The sequence below is a fragment of the Trichosurus vulpecula genome, chromosome 1 (assembly GCF_011100635.1).
Source record: "Trichosurus vulpecula isolate mTriVul1 chromosome 1, mTriVul1.pri, whole genome shotgun sequence".
NCBI lineage: Eukaryota > Metazoa > Chordata > Mammalia > Diprotodontia > Phalangeridae > Trichosurus > Trichosurus vulpecula.
In genome coordinates, this window is record NC_050573.1 from 204,212,061 (window position 1) to 204,234,567 (window position 22,507).

Sequence of the window (22,507 nt, forward strand, 5' to 3'; positions counted from 1 at the left end):
TAAACTGCAGCATGTCAGTGTCAACACCCTGTACTGCAGCAGAAAGGTTAGCCATACAGGACTGAGCAGAGTTAGGAATTAGCATCCAAGCTGCAAGACCACAGGGCTACAGTTAACAGGAGAAATGATCAAGAAGAAATATTTCCACCGAAAAACATCCCGTTTTTTTGAATATCTGTGAGAATCTTGCAGAGGGCCATCATTTTGTAAAGGTCACCTTTATCCTGATAACAAACGGGAGTTGGTCCTGTCACTGTTTGCTGTAGACAGTGTTTAAGAATAAGTGAACAGCCTGCCATTTTTAAGAAAGATGAGCAAGTCAAACTCAGCTAATTATGAATCTTGGTGTCAAACTTGAAATTTTACTTTTTTTGGAGGTAGGAATGGATAAAACCCAAAGCACTGAAAATGATATTGTGAGAAGACAGCAGCTCTCTATAAGCAAACCAAGGAAAGCATATTTCAGCCTTTCAGTGAAGTATCTTTTCTATGCAGTTCTCTTAGAAAGCATATTTTAACAGCATTGTTTAAAAAAAGGTACCTTCCCTTTATATTCTCTCTCTCTGTCTCTCTCTCTCTCTCTCTATCTCTCTCTCTCCCTCTCCCTTCTTCCCTCCCTCCTCTGTTACAAAAGCTGATGACTTTAGCACAGTAATGTTATCATGGAAGCCTGCCTGGATCACAATCCAAATGCTGAAAAAAATGTCAAGCATGAGAGATATGCATTTTAGAAATTAGCATGCTTTGTCATCATCTCCGTATCAAGAAAGCATGAGGACAGAAAAGCAAGCAGTGACATTCGGACATAAGGAATAGATTTCTGGGTTTTTCCAACTGAGTGCCCATTCTGTTGACTTCTTAAAATGAAACATCATATTGTTTCTCTTTTAATGCTATCATTTTATTTTAAAGAAAACCCAAACAAATCAAAACCAAAACAAACCTTAAAACAACCTTAGCATTGAGGAGGAGGAGCTATTTTACAATTTTTTTTTTTAAAGAAATAAAAGCAATTAAATCAAGAACAAATTATGTGAACATGAACTTGCATTGAACAGTTGCTGTAAGTCCACATCTAAACACAAATAAGTGGCATTCTGGTTCAAAACAATAGATTACAAGGTCATTTTTTTCTACTTGCAATGTCAATGTCAGAATTTTCATAAAAGCCCAACATTTCAAAGTCACTCACAAAAACCCTGCAAAATGATATTTATATGAAGAACCATTTTTAAAAGGGCAAAATATTGATATGAACAGTATTTCCCAGAATGCACATTTCATATACAGACTATGTATGAAATGGTGTCAAAATTACAGGCATCAGGTCTTTCTAAACCAAGGTCTAGTTTTACTGAATACATAGTTCACTGTTTTCTTAACCATACGCTTAAAAGGAAATCTTTGCAATGAACAACAATGAATTAAGTAAGCATGTTCAAAGAGAGAGGCTTTATATGTAAAATGTGAACCAACTTATACTTCCCTGCTTTATTTGGGGGCACTGTGATCCTAAACTTTCAGGAAACTAAATGAAAGTTTTACTGTTTATAAAGTATAATAAATGTAGCTGCTAATTTTAACCAATTGTATAAAATGTTGTTAAAAATAGTAAGCATGCCAGACTATAAGAGCAGAAATGTCTTAAGTCAAAAGGCATAGTTTTCTGGTTTTCCTTCTCAAGGGAAAATATTTTAAAAAGTGGAATGGGGAAAAAAAAAAAACAACATTTTTTAGAAGTCAGAAACAAGTGAGTATCTTCTTAGAAACAACAAGTGGACAAGAAATGGGGGATCAAATCAGGGAGCCATATTGCAACAAAAGGGTACAACCCAAACAAAGAACAACAAACCCATCAGATTTCTTTTTGGCGATTTTTTTTTTCCATTTCGCAACCTAGTCTGCCTGTTCAACTTTCTGAATCCCACTCTGCAATGTGGGCAGAATTCTTCAGCTTGTGAAGCGGATGGTGAGACCTGTCACAGGAGCTGACATTAACCTCACAGCAACTGCATATTTGGTACCCGGATGGAGCAATGCCATCATTATTTGGAAGGCTTTACAAGTGAAGTTCAAGGAAAGTAGTGCCTACCCACGTCTGTTACTTCTCTGTGGTTCAAACTTACAAAATGCAGGGTTTCATGCTTCCTGCAGCTCTTGAAGTTCATTCCTTTCTCTTTGGCTCTGAATTACTGCTGCAGTTGGGGAGCCGCCCTGTGTGTAAATGACCATGCTTGTTAACTGCTCCCCTGTACCATCAGGGGCCGAGGCTTCAGCATTTAGAGTAGTGTCAGCCTGCAAAACCTCCTGAGAGTCAGTGGCCTCAATCACAGTGTGGGAGTACACACCCGGTTCATCCTGCACCTCCTGGGGCAATTCAGTGACGATATAATGCGTGGTGCCTTCTGTGAAGCTGCCACTGGAGTCTTGGACCATGGCTTGGGCTAGTTCTTCAGTCACAATGATTTGTGAGATCTCCCCTTCAGATTCAACCAGATCCACGTGTTCTCCTTGCATGCTCAGGGCATGACTCCCTGCTTCTTGCATTATGATCTGAGACCCTTCCCTGGCCACCATATGAACGGTTCCTTCCTGATTGACAATGACCTGAGTGACACCCTCTTTCATCAGCTGGTCTGCTGCTGCTGTGTCACAGACAGCAAATTGGAGTACTCCCTGAACCATCTTTTTAAAGGCAACCTGTGCTCGCTCCTGAGATGCGATGATGGTTGATGGGCGCATGACCTGGGTCACTACTTCCATAGGTTCTACGTCTGAGGGACTTTCCTGAATCTCATGAAACATCTGTATTTCTTGCGTTTCAGGCTCAGCAGGAACGCTGGATGCCTCATGACTGGGCATCTGTATCAAGACATCTTTATGACCAGACCTAGTTCTCTCCTGGGGTCCAGTCCTATTTTCTGCTTCTCCTAGTTCAGTGACAGCACAAAGCAATGCATCAAGTGCAGAAGATGAGTCAGAAGGAGGTGCTGAAGCCTCAGCAATATCTAAGATTTCCTGCTTCATCACTTGCTGCATCACAGCACCATCAGAGTCAGCAGATTCTCCCACTTCGGTGCCTCCCACCGAGCCTTCTACAACCACCACTTGTGTGGCGCCATCTGCTAACTGCTCGGTGAGAATCTGTCCTGGTACTACGCTGCCCACGTGGGACCCATTTTGACTTGTGGCGATGACCTGCCCATCTTCTGTAATATGAACCACCCTTGCCACTTGGCCAGCCATTGCCAAAGTCTGGAGGGTGGCGGCTGCAGTTTCCTCCACGGAGGCATCAATTGCAAAGTCACCATTGTAGCCTTGAATAATGATGACTTGCTGTACTTGCTCGGCTGACTGTGCTTGCCTCTTGCTGCTTCTAAGGGACTTTTCTTTGACTGGAGACCCTTCTGCCAGGGCAGCTGCAGTGAAAGGACTGTCTGTTTCCACAAAGGTTGCTCCCTGTCCCTTTAGGCGGCATTCATAGGACTTGGAGACAATTCCTAGGAAAGAAAATGCTCAGTTAGCATATGGTCTTAGAAAAGGTTTTGGCAAGTCAAACAAGAATCTATAGCAACAGCAAAAATATAATTGTGAATCATCTCTTATTAGATAGGATATAGCATGGCATGATGGACGGAGAGATGATCTTGGAGTCTGGAAGACCTGAGTTCAAGTCCTTCATCTGATGCAAACTGGCCCTTAACCTCTCAGTGCCACAGGCGACTCATAAGATAATAAGCTGCAAAGCAGATGCAGAGCTGCATTGGTAAAAGGGGTTTCTTATGGGGTTTTTTTTCCTGATTTGAATGAAACGATAAGTGTGGTTAAAAAATAACACAGTAGAAAGCTTGGAGATCCCAGGTGTAATCTTTGCTTCCTAGATGTGTAACCTAGGGCAAATTCCTTACCTTCTGAAAGCTTTGGTTTCTTCACCTGAAAAAATTACTTGGTAGTCATGAGGATCAAATAAGATATGTGAAGTGCTTTGTAGATACTAAAGTGCCATGTCAATGCGAATGATTATTATGGTTATAATAACAAATAACATTGTTCATTTAGATTAATGTCACTTTTGAAGGTGCAGTACAGAAAGATAATGCATGATTTGCGTATATCATCAAAATTATGACATTCAAATATATTTGTTATAAATTTATTTCCATTTCATGTACCTTTATTATGTGCCTACTATGTGCCAGGCATTGTGCAAAGTAATGGCGGATACAAGGACAATGAGGAAACAGTCTTTGCCCTTGAGAAGCCTATATTCTACTGGGGGATACAACAGGGGCAGAAATATTATGCTCTTTGAAATATGTGAAGAATCTACAATCTTGTTAGTAGAGGAAATTTGCAGGGTAGGCTCTTCTTCCATCAAACTGTATCATAGCTCATCAGCGATGACTCCGTTGATAAGTGCTAGGGAGTTCACATAGCTGGTGTCAGAGTTGGGATCGTTCAGTGCCCTATCCTCGATGCCAGGCTGCCTTTCATAAATAAGTGCAATACAAGGAAAAGATGGCTAATGTCTAGGGGGAATTGGGGAAAGTTTCACAGAAGAGACAGGAGCTGATTTGAGCCTTAAAGGGAGACAAAGATTCTAGAAGCAGGAGTGAGTAGACAGAACATTCCATGAATGACGGTCCGTGTGAATTCATGATGGTTGGAGTATCAAGTTTGGGGAACAATGAGGAGGTGAGTTTAGTTGGGATACAGAGCTTATAAAGAACAGTATGAAATAGGACTAGAAAGGTAGATGGAAGTCAGATGGTTGAGGACTCTAAGTGCCAAAGTAAAGCCCTTGAAGGCTTTTGAATAGGAAAGTGATATAGTCAGAACTTTGACTTAGAAAAATTATTTTTAGCAGATGATCAGAGGATGCATTGGAAAAGAGAAGAGACTGAAAGCAGGAAAACCAATAAAGAGGCTATGGTAGTGCAAGTGGGGGATGACAAAGTAGCTTTGTAAATGGAAATGGAGAAAAGGGAATGAATATAAGCGATGTAGAAGAAGAACCAACAATAAAGTGGTTGGTAATTGCCCAGATAGAAGGCAGGAAGGAGAAGAAAGGAGCTAAGGATAATACTGAGGTCATGAACCTCCTTGCTATTTTATCCAAAAAAGCCTATTCACTAACCCTGACCAGCCATCTTTGTTTTCAATCTTCGTGGAAGGTGAATGGTTTGAGACGACTTATTGCTGTTTTCAACATACATTTGCTACTCATAGAAGTTCTAGCCCAGGAAATCCTCAGCAACAGTATCTTCTAATATAAAGAAAATTACAGAATGTACAAAGATAGGATTTGGAAGGGATTTCAGAAGTGATCAATTTTCTTATAGATAAAGGAAATGAGGTTCAGGGATGTAAAGTTAGCAGAGTAGTAATTTGAACACAAGTCTTCCAAATCCTGGTTTAGTATTCTTTTCACAACACTAAGCCGCCAGAATATCTATAGATGCTTATACAGATATATCTGTAAATATATGAAATATCTACCATCCATATGCAGGCACATGTCTGTGCAGATCACTAATCTTCCTAAATGATATAGGACATAGATCAATGATTTCCTTGTAACTTAGTGGAATGAAATGCAACCTTCAACTATAATCTTTGTAGTTACATTAAAGCATTCAAACATTTAAGTCGACACAATGCCCACATTTTCATTGTAAATCTGATTTAAGTTCTTCTCCATCAGTTTTGTCTTCATTACCTTTTATGACTGCCAGTTAAGAGAATATCTACATTGAAAATTTCTATTTCTACATGGACTACACAAGATATCTCAATAACAGTTACCTTTTTCCACCATTTTTAGCATAAAGGTTTTTTTTTAAAAATCTTTGTCCTTATTGTAAGCACAAATGTTTAATACTCACTTATCCCACTAAAAAGACACCCACTAATTCCTTTGATTGACTCTTAGTTTAGACATGGAATGCCCTCTAGTTGCCTGTGATGTCTCAGAGTCAGAGAAATATCACAGAAACATATTGATTTTTAAATATGGGAAGAAAACCCTTCTACATCCCTGGTTATAACCTAGAGAAGGCAAAAACTTATTTGGGCCTATTGGTAATATGAAGCATTTTTCTTGTCAAAATGGGAACCTTAATATACTCCGGTTTTGCTTGTTCAATAGTTGAAACTTTAATAGAGGCTCCAAATTTTTTATTTCAACTTGCAAAGGGATTGGGAAAACCCTATATCTGGGAAAGGAAATGAAGAGTTGAAACTGAAGAGGTTTTTTCCAAAGGAAAGGTCACTTCCATATTGTGGATTCTGAATTAAGGGGGGTGGGGTGGGGTGGGCAAAGAGATAAACTGTTGAAATGCACTGTTATACCATGATCTTTCCATCTCTGTAGGCAGTATCACCAAGTGTGGAAGTAAAACATAAAAATGACTCCTTCCTTAACATGAGCTAGAATCTGTAGTCTTTCCCAGGGCTTTATTCTATATCTCTCCTTTCATTTTAGGTGGAATTTACCATATAATGTACATAAAGCACTTTATAAATTTAAAGTGCTATATAAATAAAATGCTATATGAATTTATTATTGTCAGCTACTTAGACCAGTGCAAATTTCTTATTTTTGAGGATTGCTCCAGAGGATCAATCAACCATTTATTTGATGTTATCAAACATTTACTTACTTACTGTTTGTCATTTGCTGTGCTTGGCACTGAGAGGAGATGCTACAAGTTCCCTTCTAATGTATAATCACTCTCATTGCCTTTCATCTAATCTAAATCTTTGTTCATTTGGTGTTTTTTTTTCCTCCTAATATTCTATTTCTTTTTATTTCATTACCAGCAATGATGAAGACCCATGGTCTTATGTAGTAGCACAGTGGCCAGATCTGGAGTCACAAAGAGAAAACCTGAGTTCATATTTGGCCTCAGACACTTAACTAGTCATGTGACCCTAGACAAATCACTTAACCCATTTTTTACCTCAGTTTCCTCATCTGTAAAATGGGGGTAATAATAGCACTGACCTCCCAGGGTTATTGTAAGGATCAAGTGAGATAAGAATTGTAAAGCACTTAACACACAGTGAAAGCTATATAAATGTTAGTTAGCTATTATCAATTAACAAGTGTTTACTGAATGTTTCCAATGCTCCCAGTGCTGTGCTAAATGCTATCTAGAAGTTCTTCAAGTGTGGTCTAGGGATCCCTGTGGCTACCTGAAACACTTTCAGAGGATCCATGCAATGATGTCTAAGCATGCTCTGTCCATTACCTTGTCTAGGGTGATAGAGTTAAGATGCAGAATGAGAAACACTCTTTTGATGTGGCCAATGCAACTATGCATATTGGTCATAGAGGTTGTCATAAAGGGTGGTGGAAAAGAGAAAAGATAAATGCTTGGTAATTGAAATCAAATTTTTTAAAGTAAACATTAACTAGTTGATGCTGTTTGCCATCTATTAGGATGTCTAGATTTTTTTTTCCCTACTATACTTTCAAGTTCTTTTTTTGCCATTAGTGATGTGCAAATAGCTCAAACTGATCTCTTTAAGGTTTACAAAGTGGTTCCCTCAAAATAACCTTGTGGGGGCAGGTAGGACAAGCAGTGTTACTCCCATTTTAGGGATAAAGGAACAGTCTCAGCAAGGTTAAACAACTGGTCTAGGATGACACAGCTAGTGCCAAAGCTGAGATATAATGCCCGGTCTTCTGACTCAAAAGAAATGGTTCCCTTCATCCCCCATCATTGTATCACTCTGTCGCTTCCCTTCCTTTGCCATGTATATTCTATTTTACTCATCCTTACTGAATTTATTCTAGTTTGTTCCTGTCTCTTTCTTATTTTCTAGGTCATTTTAGAGTCTGATTCAGCTTTGATGAAAAGGAAATAAAAGTAATGGGCACAAACAAAAGGAGCCTTCAAATCGTATGGTGCCATACTGTCCTTATTTTCAGAGACGGAGGAAGCTTTTTGGGCTGGGTAAGAAAAAGCTAGGGATCCTATTCTTGGATCATCCCTGAAATAAATGGTATATTTCTAGGGCTATGCAACTCCAGCCTTTACTCTGCAATTGAAAGAAAGTCTCTTGGGTGCAGAGTTATCCAGTGAATCCCTGGCAGCACTGATAATTATGCTATTCTGAGCAGCTTACTTAATCTATTTGAATCCAGAGGTGAGTTAAGCCACTTCCTGACCATTAAAGTAAACTACATGGGTAAATACTGCTGTCACTAAGGGGTGTGATGAAGCTTAACTACACCAACATCTTAACCTCAGCTCGGTGCAAACCCAGCTATTCCATCACAGTTCATAAATGCGACTGCAGGTCCATCTTTTGATTCAGCAATTTAATAACTTCGAGTGCTGTCAGTACTGCTTTGAAAAATGGCTCCTATAAAATGTAACAGCCTCAATCAGATTGTAAAAGATTCACCCACGGAAGATTCTTCCATTTCAACTATAATGAATTAATGTTGAGCTATGTAGAAGTTCAAGTGTCATTTAAACTAATGCGAATCTCTACTGTAACTTTAAATTTTAACTGGACCAGGAATTTACTGGGAACATCAACTTCGATTTCAGAGATCCTCTTAGTAAATATGAATTGCAGACGACACAAGTTTCTTCTTTTTTTTCTTGGAGTCCAAATAACCAAACGGCAGATGTTCGGAAAATGAGAAACTCAAACTGTACCTAAGTCCTGTCCTTGGACAATTCTTTAATGGACGACTCTTGTTCAACATAATATTTGCATTACTCTCCATATTATTTAAAGACAAAGTCTCATTTTCACACAGCACATAGTAGCTGATCAGATGCCATGTTTAAATTCATTGTTGCTTCTTCCTCCCCCACCCCTTCTCCCCCTTTACTTCAAAAGGTGCACAATGAAGCTTTGTGTGAAAGATTCTCAAGTGAGGTTAGAATGCAATCTACTGTCAGTCCATGAATTCTAAACCTATAGCTTGCAAAGAGCATCAAGACTTTAAAATATAGATTATTGACCTCTATTGGAAAGTGCATGATAGTTTATGCTCTATTGAGATCAAGAAGTTATTTCATGGATTATTTGGGTGGTGGCTGTATTTTTCAGGAAAATGGATTGTTAAAAGGCTCTTTTCCAGAAAACCATTATAAAATCAAAGTCTTCTTTATCAGCTCCTTGCATTCTAGTTTTTCCCCCTAAAGTGAAATTCTCTGCAACTTAGACATACCAAATCCATACTTGCAGGGGATGGAAGGGTTAAATTACTAACCTTCCCTCCCCCCCCCCCCGAAAAAGCCCACAAAATATAACCTATTAATGGTCCTCTTTAGTTGTCTGCTGTGCTTTTGGGAAGCCACAGATAGGGGTTAGTACCTGGCGACTTCGTGTGTGTGTGTGTGTGTGTGTGTGTGTGTGTGTGTGTGTGTGTGTGTGCGTGTTATTCTTTCGTTACTGTCATCATTTTTTTCCAACAGAATAAATACCTTATGCTTTTGTTAAGCTTACATTTAATTAAAATGTACAGAATTTGTGCAGTAAACTCGAATGAAACAAATAAAACAAAGGCCCCCTCTCTTGAAGGCATACGTTGTGAATGAAAAATGTCATTACAGACTAAAAAATTTTGCAGTAAACAGGGCCTACAGAGAGAAGTTTCCCCTGTAATGACATCCATAAAATACACAAATGGCACTTTTAGTACCATCCTGAATATGGCATTTTCTGTGCTCTACACACAATCTAAATGGTTTGATCATAGAGCATAATACTCCATTGGGTTTATAGAACAATCAATGTTCCATAAAATGATGTATTTATCCAATAGTAGGCTCAGCAGTTACTGGTGTATGACATTGTAGGACACTGGCTTTGTACTCTTCAGCAGCACACATGCTGGCTGTAAAACTTATCTAACACTACTTCAACAACTTCATCTCATCTGTGTCAAGTAATTTGTTGAAGCCTCAGCTTGGTTTAAAAAAACTTGTAATAAAAATTCATAGAATTTTCAAGAGAATGAAAGCCGATGACAATAGAAAGGTCACATTGTGTCTCCACTAAAGGGGTCAAAGGTCATTAGCAGTTCTAAAACAGAAAGTAGATTTCATGCATCGTGTAGCAGATAAAGATGGCATTAAAGAGACTTGTCCTAGAGTGAAATCCATAATGTGTTAGGAAAGCCTGTGCTAATATTATATGTAAACGATTTTGTTTCTACTAACAGTCCTATATTTTAGATTTCTCAGCTTTTTCTGAAGTTATATTAAGTGTTTATAGATGATTAGATGAAGCCTCAGGTATCGTTTGTATTTTGCTTTCTAAAGTCGTTTGGTATGATGTGCAGCCTAAGAATCTGAGATGGTTTAGTGTTATAATCAAAGTGCTTTACATATTGTATATTTTTTGAAAAATATGGCTCTTTTTCCATAAAATTTCTGTGAGCACGCATGACATCGTGATTCTTAGTCACATATAATTTCTCTCAATTTCAATTTCGAGGTATAATTTTTAACAATGAAGTAAAGAAATCATACTTAATGTCTATTAAAATGAAACAATATTAGCAGATTATGCTAATAAATTAGAGCCATATTTTAATGTCACCAAATCTTATAAGTTTCTCACGTGAAAGTAGGAAAATGACAAAATGAAATTCAATGAAATATAACCTTCTAGAAATTTCAAAGACCGGGAATAAATTAACTTTATAACAGCAGCTACCAATAGTTTAGCCAGTCAAATCGATATCACTAACTGCCCTGGTAACTTATTCATTTCTTAGACAATAATAATTACTTGGTATTGTAAAGTGTGCCATATCACATAAGCTCATAGTTAAGCATAGACTTAAATAGTTTAACATACTCAATTGTAACACCTGCATTTTGGGAGCACTCTTCTGATTCAAAGAATGTAACAGACAATATGTATAATGAGCCCCAATTTCCAGAAAGACTAAAACCTAGTGGTTACATGAGCAACTTTTCTGAGATTATAGAATGTATATCCAGCTGATACAATCATCGTGGCTCCCATTCCTATATTCAGACAAGTAAACGATGCTTTTCACTCTCATTTTTAGATGAACAAAGGTCATTCAGAACTTCCTTTTTCTTCACTGCTTTTGAGGACTATAAGCTGCACTTTAGCCACGTTACATGTGGGCATTAGCATAAACTCACAATTTTTAGTCATTACTTGATACAGAACAAAGATGTATTGTTTTCTGTCATTTGTTCTAAATGTTAAATATAACCACACAAATTAGACTACATAACTTTATTTCAGAATATTGACTACATTTGAGCCCATTCAAACAATTAAGATCATGCTATATAAATGGACATAGGCTACTGTACTGTATTTGTTATTATTCAGTAATTTTAAAATCATTTCTAATATTTGCTCCATGACACATATCTGCAGAGAAGAATTATACATAAAACTGTTTGGGCACCTTCTTCCAAATATATGAACATGATTAAACATTATGAGAATAGGCAAAAGATTTTTTTTTTCATGAAAACATTTATCCTAAATCATAGAGCTTTCACTGAAGTTCATCTGTGCATGTGTAACAATGTAACCTGTATTGATGCATGATCAGCTCAAAATAGCATATCAATCTAAGGAACATGTTATTTCTTTTCCCTTCATTGTTAACATTATTATAGCACATCACATTATTATAATTAGCAATGATAATAGTAAAAAGATGTCTCATGGAATAGTCAATTGAACTAAGTTCAGATTCAAGATGGCAATTCAAAACTCTCTCCCACGATTCTCATTTTATCCTGACTCAGTATCCATAGGCCTACATATTTCAATGGTTACTGAAGAATGATGAAGAGTAAAGGACAATATTTTACCTTCAGAGTCACAAACTAAAAAATTTTGTATTAAATCAGACTACTAGGAATATATGTATTTTCATTTTCATGCATGAAGATCTAACAGTAATAGAAGCTACGCTCACAGATCCTCATTCAGCAAGATAAGAATATATCTTTTAAGGTGATCTTGATTTGGTTGGGTTCCCCCTCCATCCCTTTGCCACCTCATTGCAGCTTTGGAGGCCAGTAGGCTACTTTAGCCCATTTTTTAGCAGTAGCCAGAATTTACAATTGAATATTTATAACAAATTCTTCTAGTCTACTTAACGGACGGTGATAGGAATGACATCATAAAGTTAGACTGCAAATTGTGCTTTGAAATCTTGGCATGAAAGGTCCCTGGTATAAAAAGGTCCAATCAATTTATCATGGTTTATTTTTTTTAAGGAACACCTAGTTTATTTGCTAGCAGGGAACTATTAAGGAACTCTAACAACTCCAGCAGTTTTGACGTGCAAGAAAACCTACCCTGCTTTGAAACCAAATCAAAATGAAGGGAACTTCAGGTTTTATTTCACAAATGAGGCAGACACACCCTGACACCATCCCTTTTTAGTCTCCAACATCTTTTTTGTCTCCAATGAAAGTCTAACTTGGATCACTCAAAATAGTGTTAAATTTTAAGATGTTTCTCTACCAAATAGGAGAGGTGGGCTTTTAATTAGAGGAAGCTTTGTTAAATGTTGAATAAAAAAAAATTTAAAATCTTCAAGCAAATCCAAGACAAAATAAAACTATTTAAACATTTTAAATCCTGGGCTAGGTGTTGGCCAGATAAAGATTTAAAAAAACAAAACAAAACGAAATACCTCTCAGTGGATAGAATACTAGGCTCTGAGCTGGGAAGATCTGAGTTGAAATCTAATGTCAGAGATTTACTAGGTTGTTACTTAAATTTAGGCAAGTCACTAAAGCTCTGTCTGCCTCGATTTCCTCAATTGTAAAACAGAGACAACAAGAGACCTACCTTCCAGGGCTATTGTGAGGATCAAATGAGATATGTTTAAAAAAAAAAAAAGGCATTCACAGCATAGTGCTTGACATATAGTAGGTGCTTAATAAATGCTTATTCCCTTCCTTTCTGACTTCCTTCCCAGCCCCTCAAAAATCTAGTAGTCTGACAGATTTTTGTTGTTGTCATTCAGTTGTGTCTGACTTTTCTTGACCCCATTTGGGGTTTTCTGGACCAAAAAACTGGAGTGGTTTGCCATTTCCTTCTCCAGCTCCTTTTACAGATGAGGAAACTAAGGCAAAGAGGGTTAAGTGACTTGCCCAGGGTCACAAAGCTATTAAATGTCTGAGGCCAGATCTGAACTCAGAAAGAGGAGTCTTTTTGATGCCAGGCCAGGTACGCTATCCACTGAATCACCTAGCTGCCCATACAGAAGGTACATAAATAAATATAAAACAAGGTAGAATGTGACAAGGGCAAAGGACAGATCTAGACAAAGTAATGAAAAAAAAATTTCACCTGGTGGTGGTGGTAGGGAGTATGGATCCAGGAAGATTTAAAGAGATTATAAAAGGCAGAGATGTAGAGGGTGTGCATTCCAGGTACAGAGAATAGCTTGTAAGAATGCACACAGGCAGGAAATGGCACGTTGTGCAGGCTCAGAAGTAGACAACATGAAAGGAAAAATTGTGAAATAAGGCTGAAAATAAAAGGAAATTGGAATCATTGTAGAGGGCCTTAAATGCCAGAATAATGAACTTATTCTATAGGTAATAGGCAGCCACTGAAGGTTTTGGAGCACAGAGTAACATGTTCAGATCTGAACACTGAAAGATTCTTTATGCAGCTATATGAAGAACTGACTGGAGAGGGGATAATAGAGGCAAAGAGGTCAGCTAAGAGGGTTATTACAATCCTCTAGGAAAGAGGTATATTCCGAACAATGGTTGTGGTAATGGGAACAGAGACAAAACAAATGTGAGATCTGGTGACAGAACAGATGACACTTTACAATTTATTAGATACAGAAAGTGTGGGAGAGGAAAAACAAAGATGATTCTCAGGCTAAGAGCTTGGTGATTGGGCTGATGCTATAAATAGAAGCAGGGAAGTGGCGAGGTGGAGATTTGGAGGGAAAACAAAATGGTTTCTGTTTGTGACACGCAGAGTTTAAGGCATTTGTCAGAATTCCAGGTGGAGCTACACGCAGTAGAAATAAAAGATTAGGATTTAGGAGTTATGAATCAATCAACAAGCATATATTAATCGCATATCTGAATAAAGATAATAATTGAAGCGCCGGAGGTAGATGAGCATGCCAATAAAGAATCTAATGTAAAGAATGTAACGTAATGTAAGAATCTAATCTAAAGAAGAGCCAAATGTTCAGGGCAGAGCCTTAGGAACACTTATATTTAAGACGGCAGGAGGAGGAGGGGAAAGATAAAGAAAGATAAGAAGCCAGGAAAGCTGTCACAAACATAGTTAGAAAACAGCGTAATAGAATCTAAGGGAGGGAAGGAAAGTGTAAAAAAAGGGGAGAATGGTCAATAGTGTCAGAAAGAGAGAACCCAGTAAGGATGTCACGGGCAAACCTGAAGAGTACAGTTTCAGTAGCCTGGGGGAGAATGAAGTCAAGAGGTTGAGGAATTGTTATGGTAATTAAGGTGGGACTATTTTTTTTTACTGTTTTCTCTTTTAGAATGCAAAAGTAATCAAGTACCTTTGATTAAGTCTTGCTAGGTGCAAAGTCCCAGGCTCACACCTTTTTGCTAACTAGATGTGAAGCCCCATACCCACACCTTTTTGCTAATTAGGTGTGGAGCCTTCAGGCCCTAAGAAGGGTATATAAACTCAGAGGTCAGCATTTTGTCTGGGGCTCTCACTCGCTGGAAGAGTGTTGTGTGATTTGACCAGACAAGACTCTGGGTAGTCATTGTTAAGAGCCCCTCCTCACTTTGGAAAACCCAGATGTTGGTGCTTTTCTGGTAACTATGTATACTGGGATTTGGTTAGACAGAAATGTTGATCTGTTTTTATTGTGTCTGTTTGTAATTTCTGTTTGTATTTGCTCTGAAGTTCAGGGTGCTGGCTTTTCCCCCGAACTAAGTGAATGATATATGTATGCTTGATTAAAAATGAGACTATAAACCCCTTAAAATTGTTTTCCTTAGAAAAGCAGATCAAAGAACTTGTGCCAGCAGCCCTTCTGTGTGCTCTTGTTGTTGGTCTTATACCCTCACAGCAGATGCTGGCAATATTGCTGTTACAGGAATGTATGGGTAGTGAAGAAGTGTAAGCAGAGATTATTCTTTATAGAAGTTTAACAGTGAAGAGGAGAGACTCAATGAAAAATACATATATTTAATTCATGTTACTTGGTTGGATTTTGGGGGGGCAGGACAGAAATAGGGGAAAGGAGATCCAGATTGATATTTATAACAGTGGAAGTTTCCCTTAAAATTATACCACATAGGCAACTACCTATTCTATCTATTCATAAAGCTTCTTCTAAATCTAAGTTTAAAGCAACCTTATAGAACTGTCCAGCCAAATACATTACAATGGAAGAATAATTTTTTTCAAAAATGGAAAATTATGTAAATATGCAAATAAATCATCTTAAAAGGGTATGGCTCCTCTTTGTCTCTCTCAAATATGTTTATAGATGCCCTGTTAGCAAGAAACATTACACTTGTCCCTCAGTTTTTCTAGTTAACCCTATAAAAATGATCACTTTTCACCTTTGTAGTCACGTTTCCCCTTCATTTATGTTACAGTATCTTCATATCTTTCTTGAAGAAATTAGAGGAAATAGCCATTTGTCTTCATTGTAGATACTTTTGTATGTATGGTAGAAAACAAACTGCTATTCAGTAACTGCACAGAGGCACCATTAAAATCAAATTTACAGTAAACAGAACCTGCAGCTGGGGTAAAACACTAACTGTTAGTATTTTAATTATCAGCAAAGCTTTTGGAGGTCTAACATCTGCTCATAGCCAAATGACAGCAGCTGCTTGTGTACACTTAAAACAATGTGAATTTCTTCTCTAAATATTAAAATGAATCATATGTTCTGTGTTCATCACTGCTATTTTCCTATTAAGCTGGCAATGTCTATAAGGGCATGCTGAGCTTCTTATGGGTGGAAAAACTGTAAAGGGTTGACCTCTTCAAAGGATGAGATCCAAAGACAGCAAACATACTTGAGTCTGTAAATTGAAAATGTTTAGAGACAGTACCAGAGGTCACCAGGGGCCAAGATGTAGCTAGTAAATGTGAACAAAACATCAGCAGTTAAGTTTTGATCAGTGTGCTCTACGGCAGCTTCAAGGACAGGACTTCTCGGATTCTCAAGTGCCAGAGGTCCAAGAGCTGGACGGTATTATAATTCCATACCTCATCAAGCAAAGCAGATAGAAAGCAATTCAAAGTGCCATCAAATTAACCACAATGTTCTGTTTCAAGTCTATTTAAAAAGAGGACTGAATAGTGATGGTCATAAGATTTCACCATCCTAACTCAGGCTAGGATATTTCATTGTTTTCTGGAATGATTTAAAACCATTCTGGGGTAAGCATTTTATACTATTACCTGGAGACTCAGTTTCTAAACATGTAAAAGTCTGCGCTCTGAAAGGAGGGATATTAAGAATACCCAGGGGATCTGGAAGGAGATAATGGTGACAATGACATTTTGGTCCTTTACTGAATTCCTGACTTCAATCCTATGTTTTACACAGATGCCTGACAAAATCAGCCTTCCCTCCCCGGACCCCCCCATCCCTAGCACCCTGCTTTTTTAAGAGGGAAGGAAAAGTTTAGAGGGGAATCCTTGGAAAGCGCTTTTTTTTTTAAAAGAAAGCCAAGCTTTCATCCCAAGGCACTACATGTGACCCTGTCACACCTGGCCCATTTGTGAGCACGTTTGTAATTGCACATGCAGTGGAGGAGTGGTGGGGACAATTATTCTGTTTGCACATGCTTGTATGCAGGTGGAAATGGCAAGTTTTCAGATGCACCTGTTGTGTCTAGAGATAATATTTTGGGCCATTACATTATAGCTGCTAAGCATTCCATGTATCAAATGAGGCAGCAGACTTCTGATATATGAATTTTAAAACAGGGTAATAAGTCAGATGGAGTTATACTACTTGGACCATTATTATGTATGGTTCAACTGCGCAAAATTCTATACTGCCAATTGAGATTAGAAAATTACAGTGACTTTTTAAAAAAAATCACTAAAGAGTTTAAAGTTTTTCTCAAACAGGAAGTGCTACCTTACTTACTTTTTCTTAAGCAAATATACAACAGAGGGCTAGATTTTACCTTCAGAAAGGCAGGAGAGCAGAGCTGATTAAAATGCAAAATCAAACACAGCACAGGTAGGATGGACACTGCTCTGGCTTGCTCTCTAAATTATGCGTCAACGCAAAGATGAGGAAAGAAAGAGAGAGTTCAGTGTCTTGCAGCAAAGTAAAGAAAGTAACAAAGTAAAGAAAAGAATACCAAATCTGGGGGCAACTAGGCTCAGATTTCATAGACATTCTGTGCTTTGGTGATCTATGCTCACTTGATTGGAAAGTAAAGCCAACTAATAGCAGTATTAATTTTTCAGCCATAGGTAAACAAAGAGCATGGACTCTTCTAAGAAAAACAATTATGTCTGAAAGAGGATGCTTAGTAAGCATATGTCAGTGATTGCCTACTTGAGATAATCTTTTACCAACTTGTAGAAATAATTAGACCATGTTTTAAGTGAGGCGATTTCTTTACTGTAGTAGTTCCTGAAAGTTACAAAACTTAAAATATTTAATTTTATTCACATCTTATACTTTAGTCACCAAATACTCTGTTAATTATTCCCATTTTGGATGAGAAGAATGTTGGATAGGAGTATAGGGCTTGGGTATGAATCCTGAGACCCTGGACAAGTCACTTAACTATTGAAGGTCTTGGTTCCTCATCTGAGGCTCTGTGCCGCGTGACAGATAAGCCACGTAGCTTTAGATCCACTATCCTGAGGCTGTGGCAAGTCAGTCAATAAAAAAAGCCAAAACCCAAAAAAACACACAAAAAAACCATGGCTTGCTATATTACCCAGAATCCACACTGTGCTTCATATGGTGTAGTGAACAGGGCCCTGAACTTGAAATCAGGAAGACCAGGGTTCAAATCCTATCTCTGTGCCTCAGTTTCCTCATCTGTAAAATGAGGCAACTGGACTCAATGACCTCTAAGGTCCCTTCTAGCTCTAAGTCTACGATCTTATGCTCCATGATCTACTTGGATTTTTTTTTTGTGGGCCACCCCCTGGACCACCCTCCTCATGCTGTTCCCTTTATCCTCTCTCTTCTATTTCTTGCTCTCGGAAGAATATTAAAATAAACATTGTAACTTAGAAGAGTAACACTGTATATCGAGATGACATATTCATATGAGGAAATCCAGGAACTATAGTCAGGAACTATGGGTAGAGGCATTTGGATGAAGGTCACTGGAGGAAGAAGCAGAAACACTATTGTAGTAGGAGTATATTATAGAGCACCGGAACAGAAGGAAGGACTATGTAAGGAATTCAGGCAACAGACCACAAGCTTCTCAAAGGAGCATCAAATAATAGTTATGGAGGACTTCATCTATCTAGATACCTTGCTAGAGCTCTCTCTTGACTAAAAGTAGAACAGAGGATAAATTCTTCACTTTTCTTTTGATGACTTCATTCTTCTAAATGAGGAAAACCAATATTATGGAACCAGTAACTAAGGAGGAACTGATTACCAAAATACAAATGATGGGAATTTAAGGAAGTCACTACTCCATCTTAGAGTTTGTAAAAGATAAAGAGGATAAAGTTAGACATGATCTTACATGAACCCTTGATTCTGACAGAACAAATTTCAAATAATTCAAATTAGAATTAAATAGGATCCCATGGCTTAGATATTTTATTGGGTAAACTACTCCAATAGGGATAAGATATTTATTTTCAAGTATAAAATATTGACAACACAAAAAAATTCTGATGAGGGAGAGAATAGAAACTATCATAAGCATTCAAATAGATGCACAAAGAAATTATTTACTTAGATTTTAAAGACATATGCAGACAAGTGCCAGAAAAGGAAGGCAACTGAGGATGAATACAGAGGAGTATCAAGATCCCATAAGAACAGTGTCAGGAATGCAAATGCTGAGAAGGAACTAGGGCTAGTGGGTAATGCTAAGGACAATAAAAGGGGCTTTAAAAACTATGTTATGGACTAGAGAAAGATCGAAGAAGAAATAGGAATACTCTTTAAAGGGGATGAGACAATGATAAAGGATGATGGAGAGAACACAAATCTCTTCAACTCTTACTCTGCTTCTGTTTTCTACAACAATCTGGACTGGGGATGAAAGAACAAAAATAGCTAACAGAATTAGAACATAAGGTAAAGGAGGCTACTGTAAGAGAACACTTAGTATTTCTGTAATCAATTCTTTAAAGTATTCCTTGATTGTACACTACAATATCTAATGGGCCATCGACCAATGATCATGCTTTATGCCTGCCATTTTCCTGCCTTGCTGTCTTGCTAATGTGGTACCTCAGAACTAGACCTCCGGCAACCATAATCTGGAGGAGTTAAGCCACTCAGTTTTGGAACTTCTAACCTAGTGCTGTGTTCTCCTAACCCCTGGGAGCCTCATATATCTAGCTGGGGCCAGACCCCAGCTATTCTTCATGAATCCAACCATATTGCTGCTATGTTGGTCCCCCTGCCTCAAGTCACTCCTCACTCCAATACACTTTCCACTCAGTTGTCAAAATGATACCAAAGTGATAACTCTCTGGTTGATAAACTCTAGCAGTTCCTTATTACCTCAAGGATCAAATAAAGTGCTTTGTTTGGCATCTGAATACCTTTATAACCAGGATCTTTCCTATCTTTCTAGTCTTCTTTCCATTCTAGTCTTTTCTACAAACATGATAATGGCGTCCTCACCATTTCTTGCAAAGATATTCTGTGGCTATTTGTTGGCTGCCCCCATGATTGGAATGCAGTTGTTTCTTATATCAGCCTCCAGATTTCTGACTTCCTTCAAGATTCAGTTCAAATTTCACCTCCTGCAGGAGGCTTTAATGTATCTTTGCCATCCTCCCAACTCAGTGCCTTCACCTCAGATTATTTCCATTTCACATTATTTGCATGTTTTCTACCATTAGAAAATAAGGTCCTTGAGGGCAGGAACTGTATTTTGCTTTCTTTGTATCCCCAGCACTTAGCTTAGTCCCAGGCACATAGTAAAAACTTATTAAATGTTTGTCAACTGATGTACTCCCCTTTTTTTTTTTTTGCTCTCCCCTCCCCCTCATTTCTTGCTCTGGGAACAGTAATTAAATGAATACTACCATTACTTCTGGAAAGATCATGTCAATAATCTATCCTATCCATTGACTATCTCTATGACTTCTCAAACCAAAAACATCCTTCCCTAACCACCATTCCTCTAAGTTTGGTCTTCCCTTATCTTTACTAAAAGGACTATATCTCTTTTGTATTTGTAAATCCAGCACCTAGAACAGCACCTGGCACACAGTAAAGTATTAATCATTTTTTTTCCTTTCTTCATTCATTAACTTTCTTCAATAAGTTCAAGTTACCAGTCATTAACCAATTACAGTCTAGGATACTAAAAGAATTTGTGAACATGGTTACTGAGCAGCTGTCAATGATCTTTGAAAAATTGTTGAAAAAATTATAAGTACAATAGGTCCAGAGATGACCATACATCCTGATTTTCAGAAAAAAATTAAAGAAAGTGGATTTTTCAAGTATAGGTTAGTAAGCTTGTCTTGTGTTCCTGATACTAAAAAAAAGATATGGTTTGTTGGCGTTTAGAAAGAGAAGAAGTGATCATTAAAAAAAGTCAACACAAGTTTATCACTCCAGTTAAAACTAATTTCCTTTTTTGACAGGGTTACTACACTAGCCTGGCATGATTTCCCCCCCCCCGCCCCCATCCCCCAATCCATGTTGGTTTTTAGGTTGATTTGGAACTGACTGAATGACTAGATCCAAACATTCATGACAAATTAATGTCAATTTGGAGAGAGGTCTCTATTAGAGTGTCCCAGTGAACTGTTCTTGGGTTTGTCTGACATTTATATCAGTGATCTGAATGAAGGCATAGTGGCATGTTTATGACATTTGCAGATGACACAAAACTGGAAGAAATAACTAATACTCTGGAAATCAGAATCAGGATCCAAGAAGATCTTGACAGGTTAGACCAATGGGCCAAATAAAAATGAAATTTAATGGGGACAAATGTTCTACACTGATTTAAAAAAAATCCACTTTACAAGCACATGATGACAACAGTTTGTGAGCAAAGGGGGCTTTAAACAAACTTCAGGTTCAATATGAATCACTCCTGACAAGGTAGTCAAAAAAGTTAAGGGGATCTTAGCTTCAGTTAAAGGATGAATGGTCACAAGTGTACAGGAAGAGAGATACGATAGTCCTATATTTTGCTGTGTTTGGAGCCCACCTAAATTATTTTTAAAAATTCTATGTGCCGCATTTTAAGAAAGACAAGTTGGAGCTTTCCAGAGGAGGACATCCAGTATGATGAGAGGGCAGGGACTAGACAAGTGAGAATCTTTCAAAGGAGTTAAGGATATTTAGCTTTTGGTAAGGATGATATTTAGAAGAGAAGACTCAGGGAGGTCAGGTTGGTCATTTTAGGGTACTTGAATGGTTGTCAAATATTCGAAGGATTAGGTTTGTTTGGCTGGCCCCAAAGGGCAGAATTACTAACAATGGGTAGAAATCAATCAAAAGGAGGAAATCCTTTTAAGCCTCCCCAATTGATTTTCTATCCCACTCACAACAGTGGCTGTTCCCAACTGTCTCTTTTCTCCTCAAACATCTCATCCTCTCAGGTAAGGATCCTGCCTCACCCCACTTGCTTCAAGTTCACTCTACGCCACTCCCCCGCCCTTTTCATCTCACTTCTCACAACATCATTGCCTACTAACTCTGACAAAGAGGAAGTTCTTCCAAATATATCCAATCCTTTGACATATAACCATTAAAAAAAACATAATCATTACTTAATGAGTATCTTATAGATACTAACATATTAAGGCAAATACATAAACAAAAACCAGACCATAATATACATATAAATCACATCATAATATATAATCAAATCACCCTGCTCCACAAATGCATTCAACATCTATGGTAAAGAGTGGGCAAGGAATCTGGCACTATGTATACCTTTGTTCCCATCCACTCTGACCTTTTTCAGAAGACAGTTCATACTACCACTTCCACTCTCTCTAATCTTCAACCTCTTCTCATTTATTAATTCCTTCCCTGCTTCCTACAACCATGTATAAGTCTCCCCTATCCTTAACCTCCCTTAGATCTACCCATCCTCACTAGCTATCATACTGTATTTTTCCTCCCATTCTTTGCAAAACTCCTTGAAATAAACCATCTCCACCCTGCGTCTCCATTTTTTCTCCTTTCTTTTAAATCCACTGCAACTTGGCTTCCGGCCCTTATCACTCAACAAAATGCTCTCTCCAGAGTTACCAATGATCTCTTAATTGCCAAATCCAACGACCTTTTCACAATCCTCATCTTTCTTGACATTTCCAGTATTTGACACTGATGACCACATTATTC

The 22,507-nt window shown here is 37.8% G+C and overlaps 1 protein-coding gene across 1 annotated transcript in view; it reads right to left on the reverse strand.

The window, feature by feature from the left end:
* Nucleotides 1–889: 889 nt before the first annotated feature.
* The window catches only part of ZNF407 (zinc finger protein 407), a 558,544-nt gene continuing 536,926 nt past the window's right edge, over nucleotides 890–22,507 (reverse strand). Inside the window, exon 8 of the mRNA XM_036759309.1 lies at nucleotides 890–3,500. Coding sequence (XP_036615204.1) covers nucleotides 2,140–3,500 — 1,361 coding nt within the window. The 3' untranslated portion in view covers nucleotides 890–2,139. The remainder of the gene's footprint in view (nucleotides 3,501–22,507) is intronic.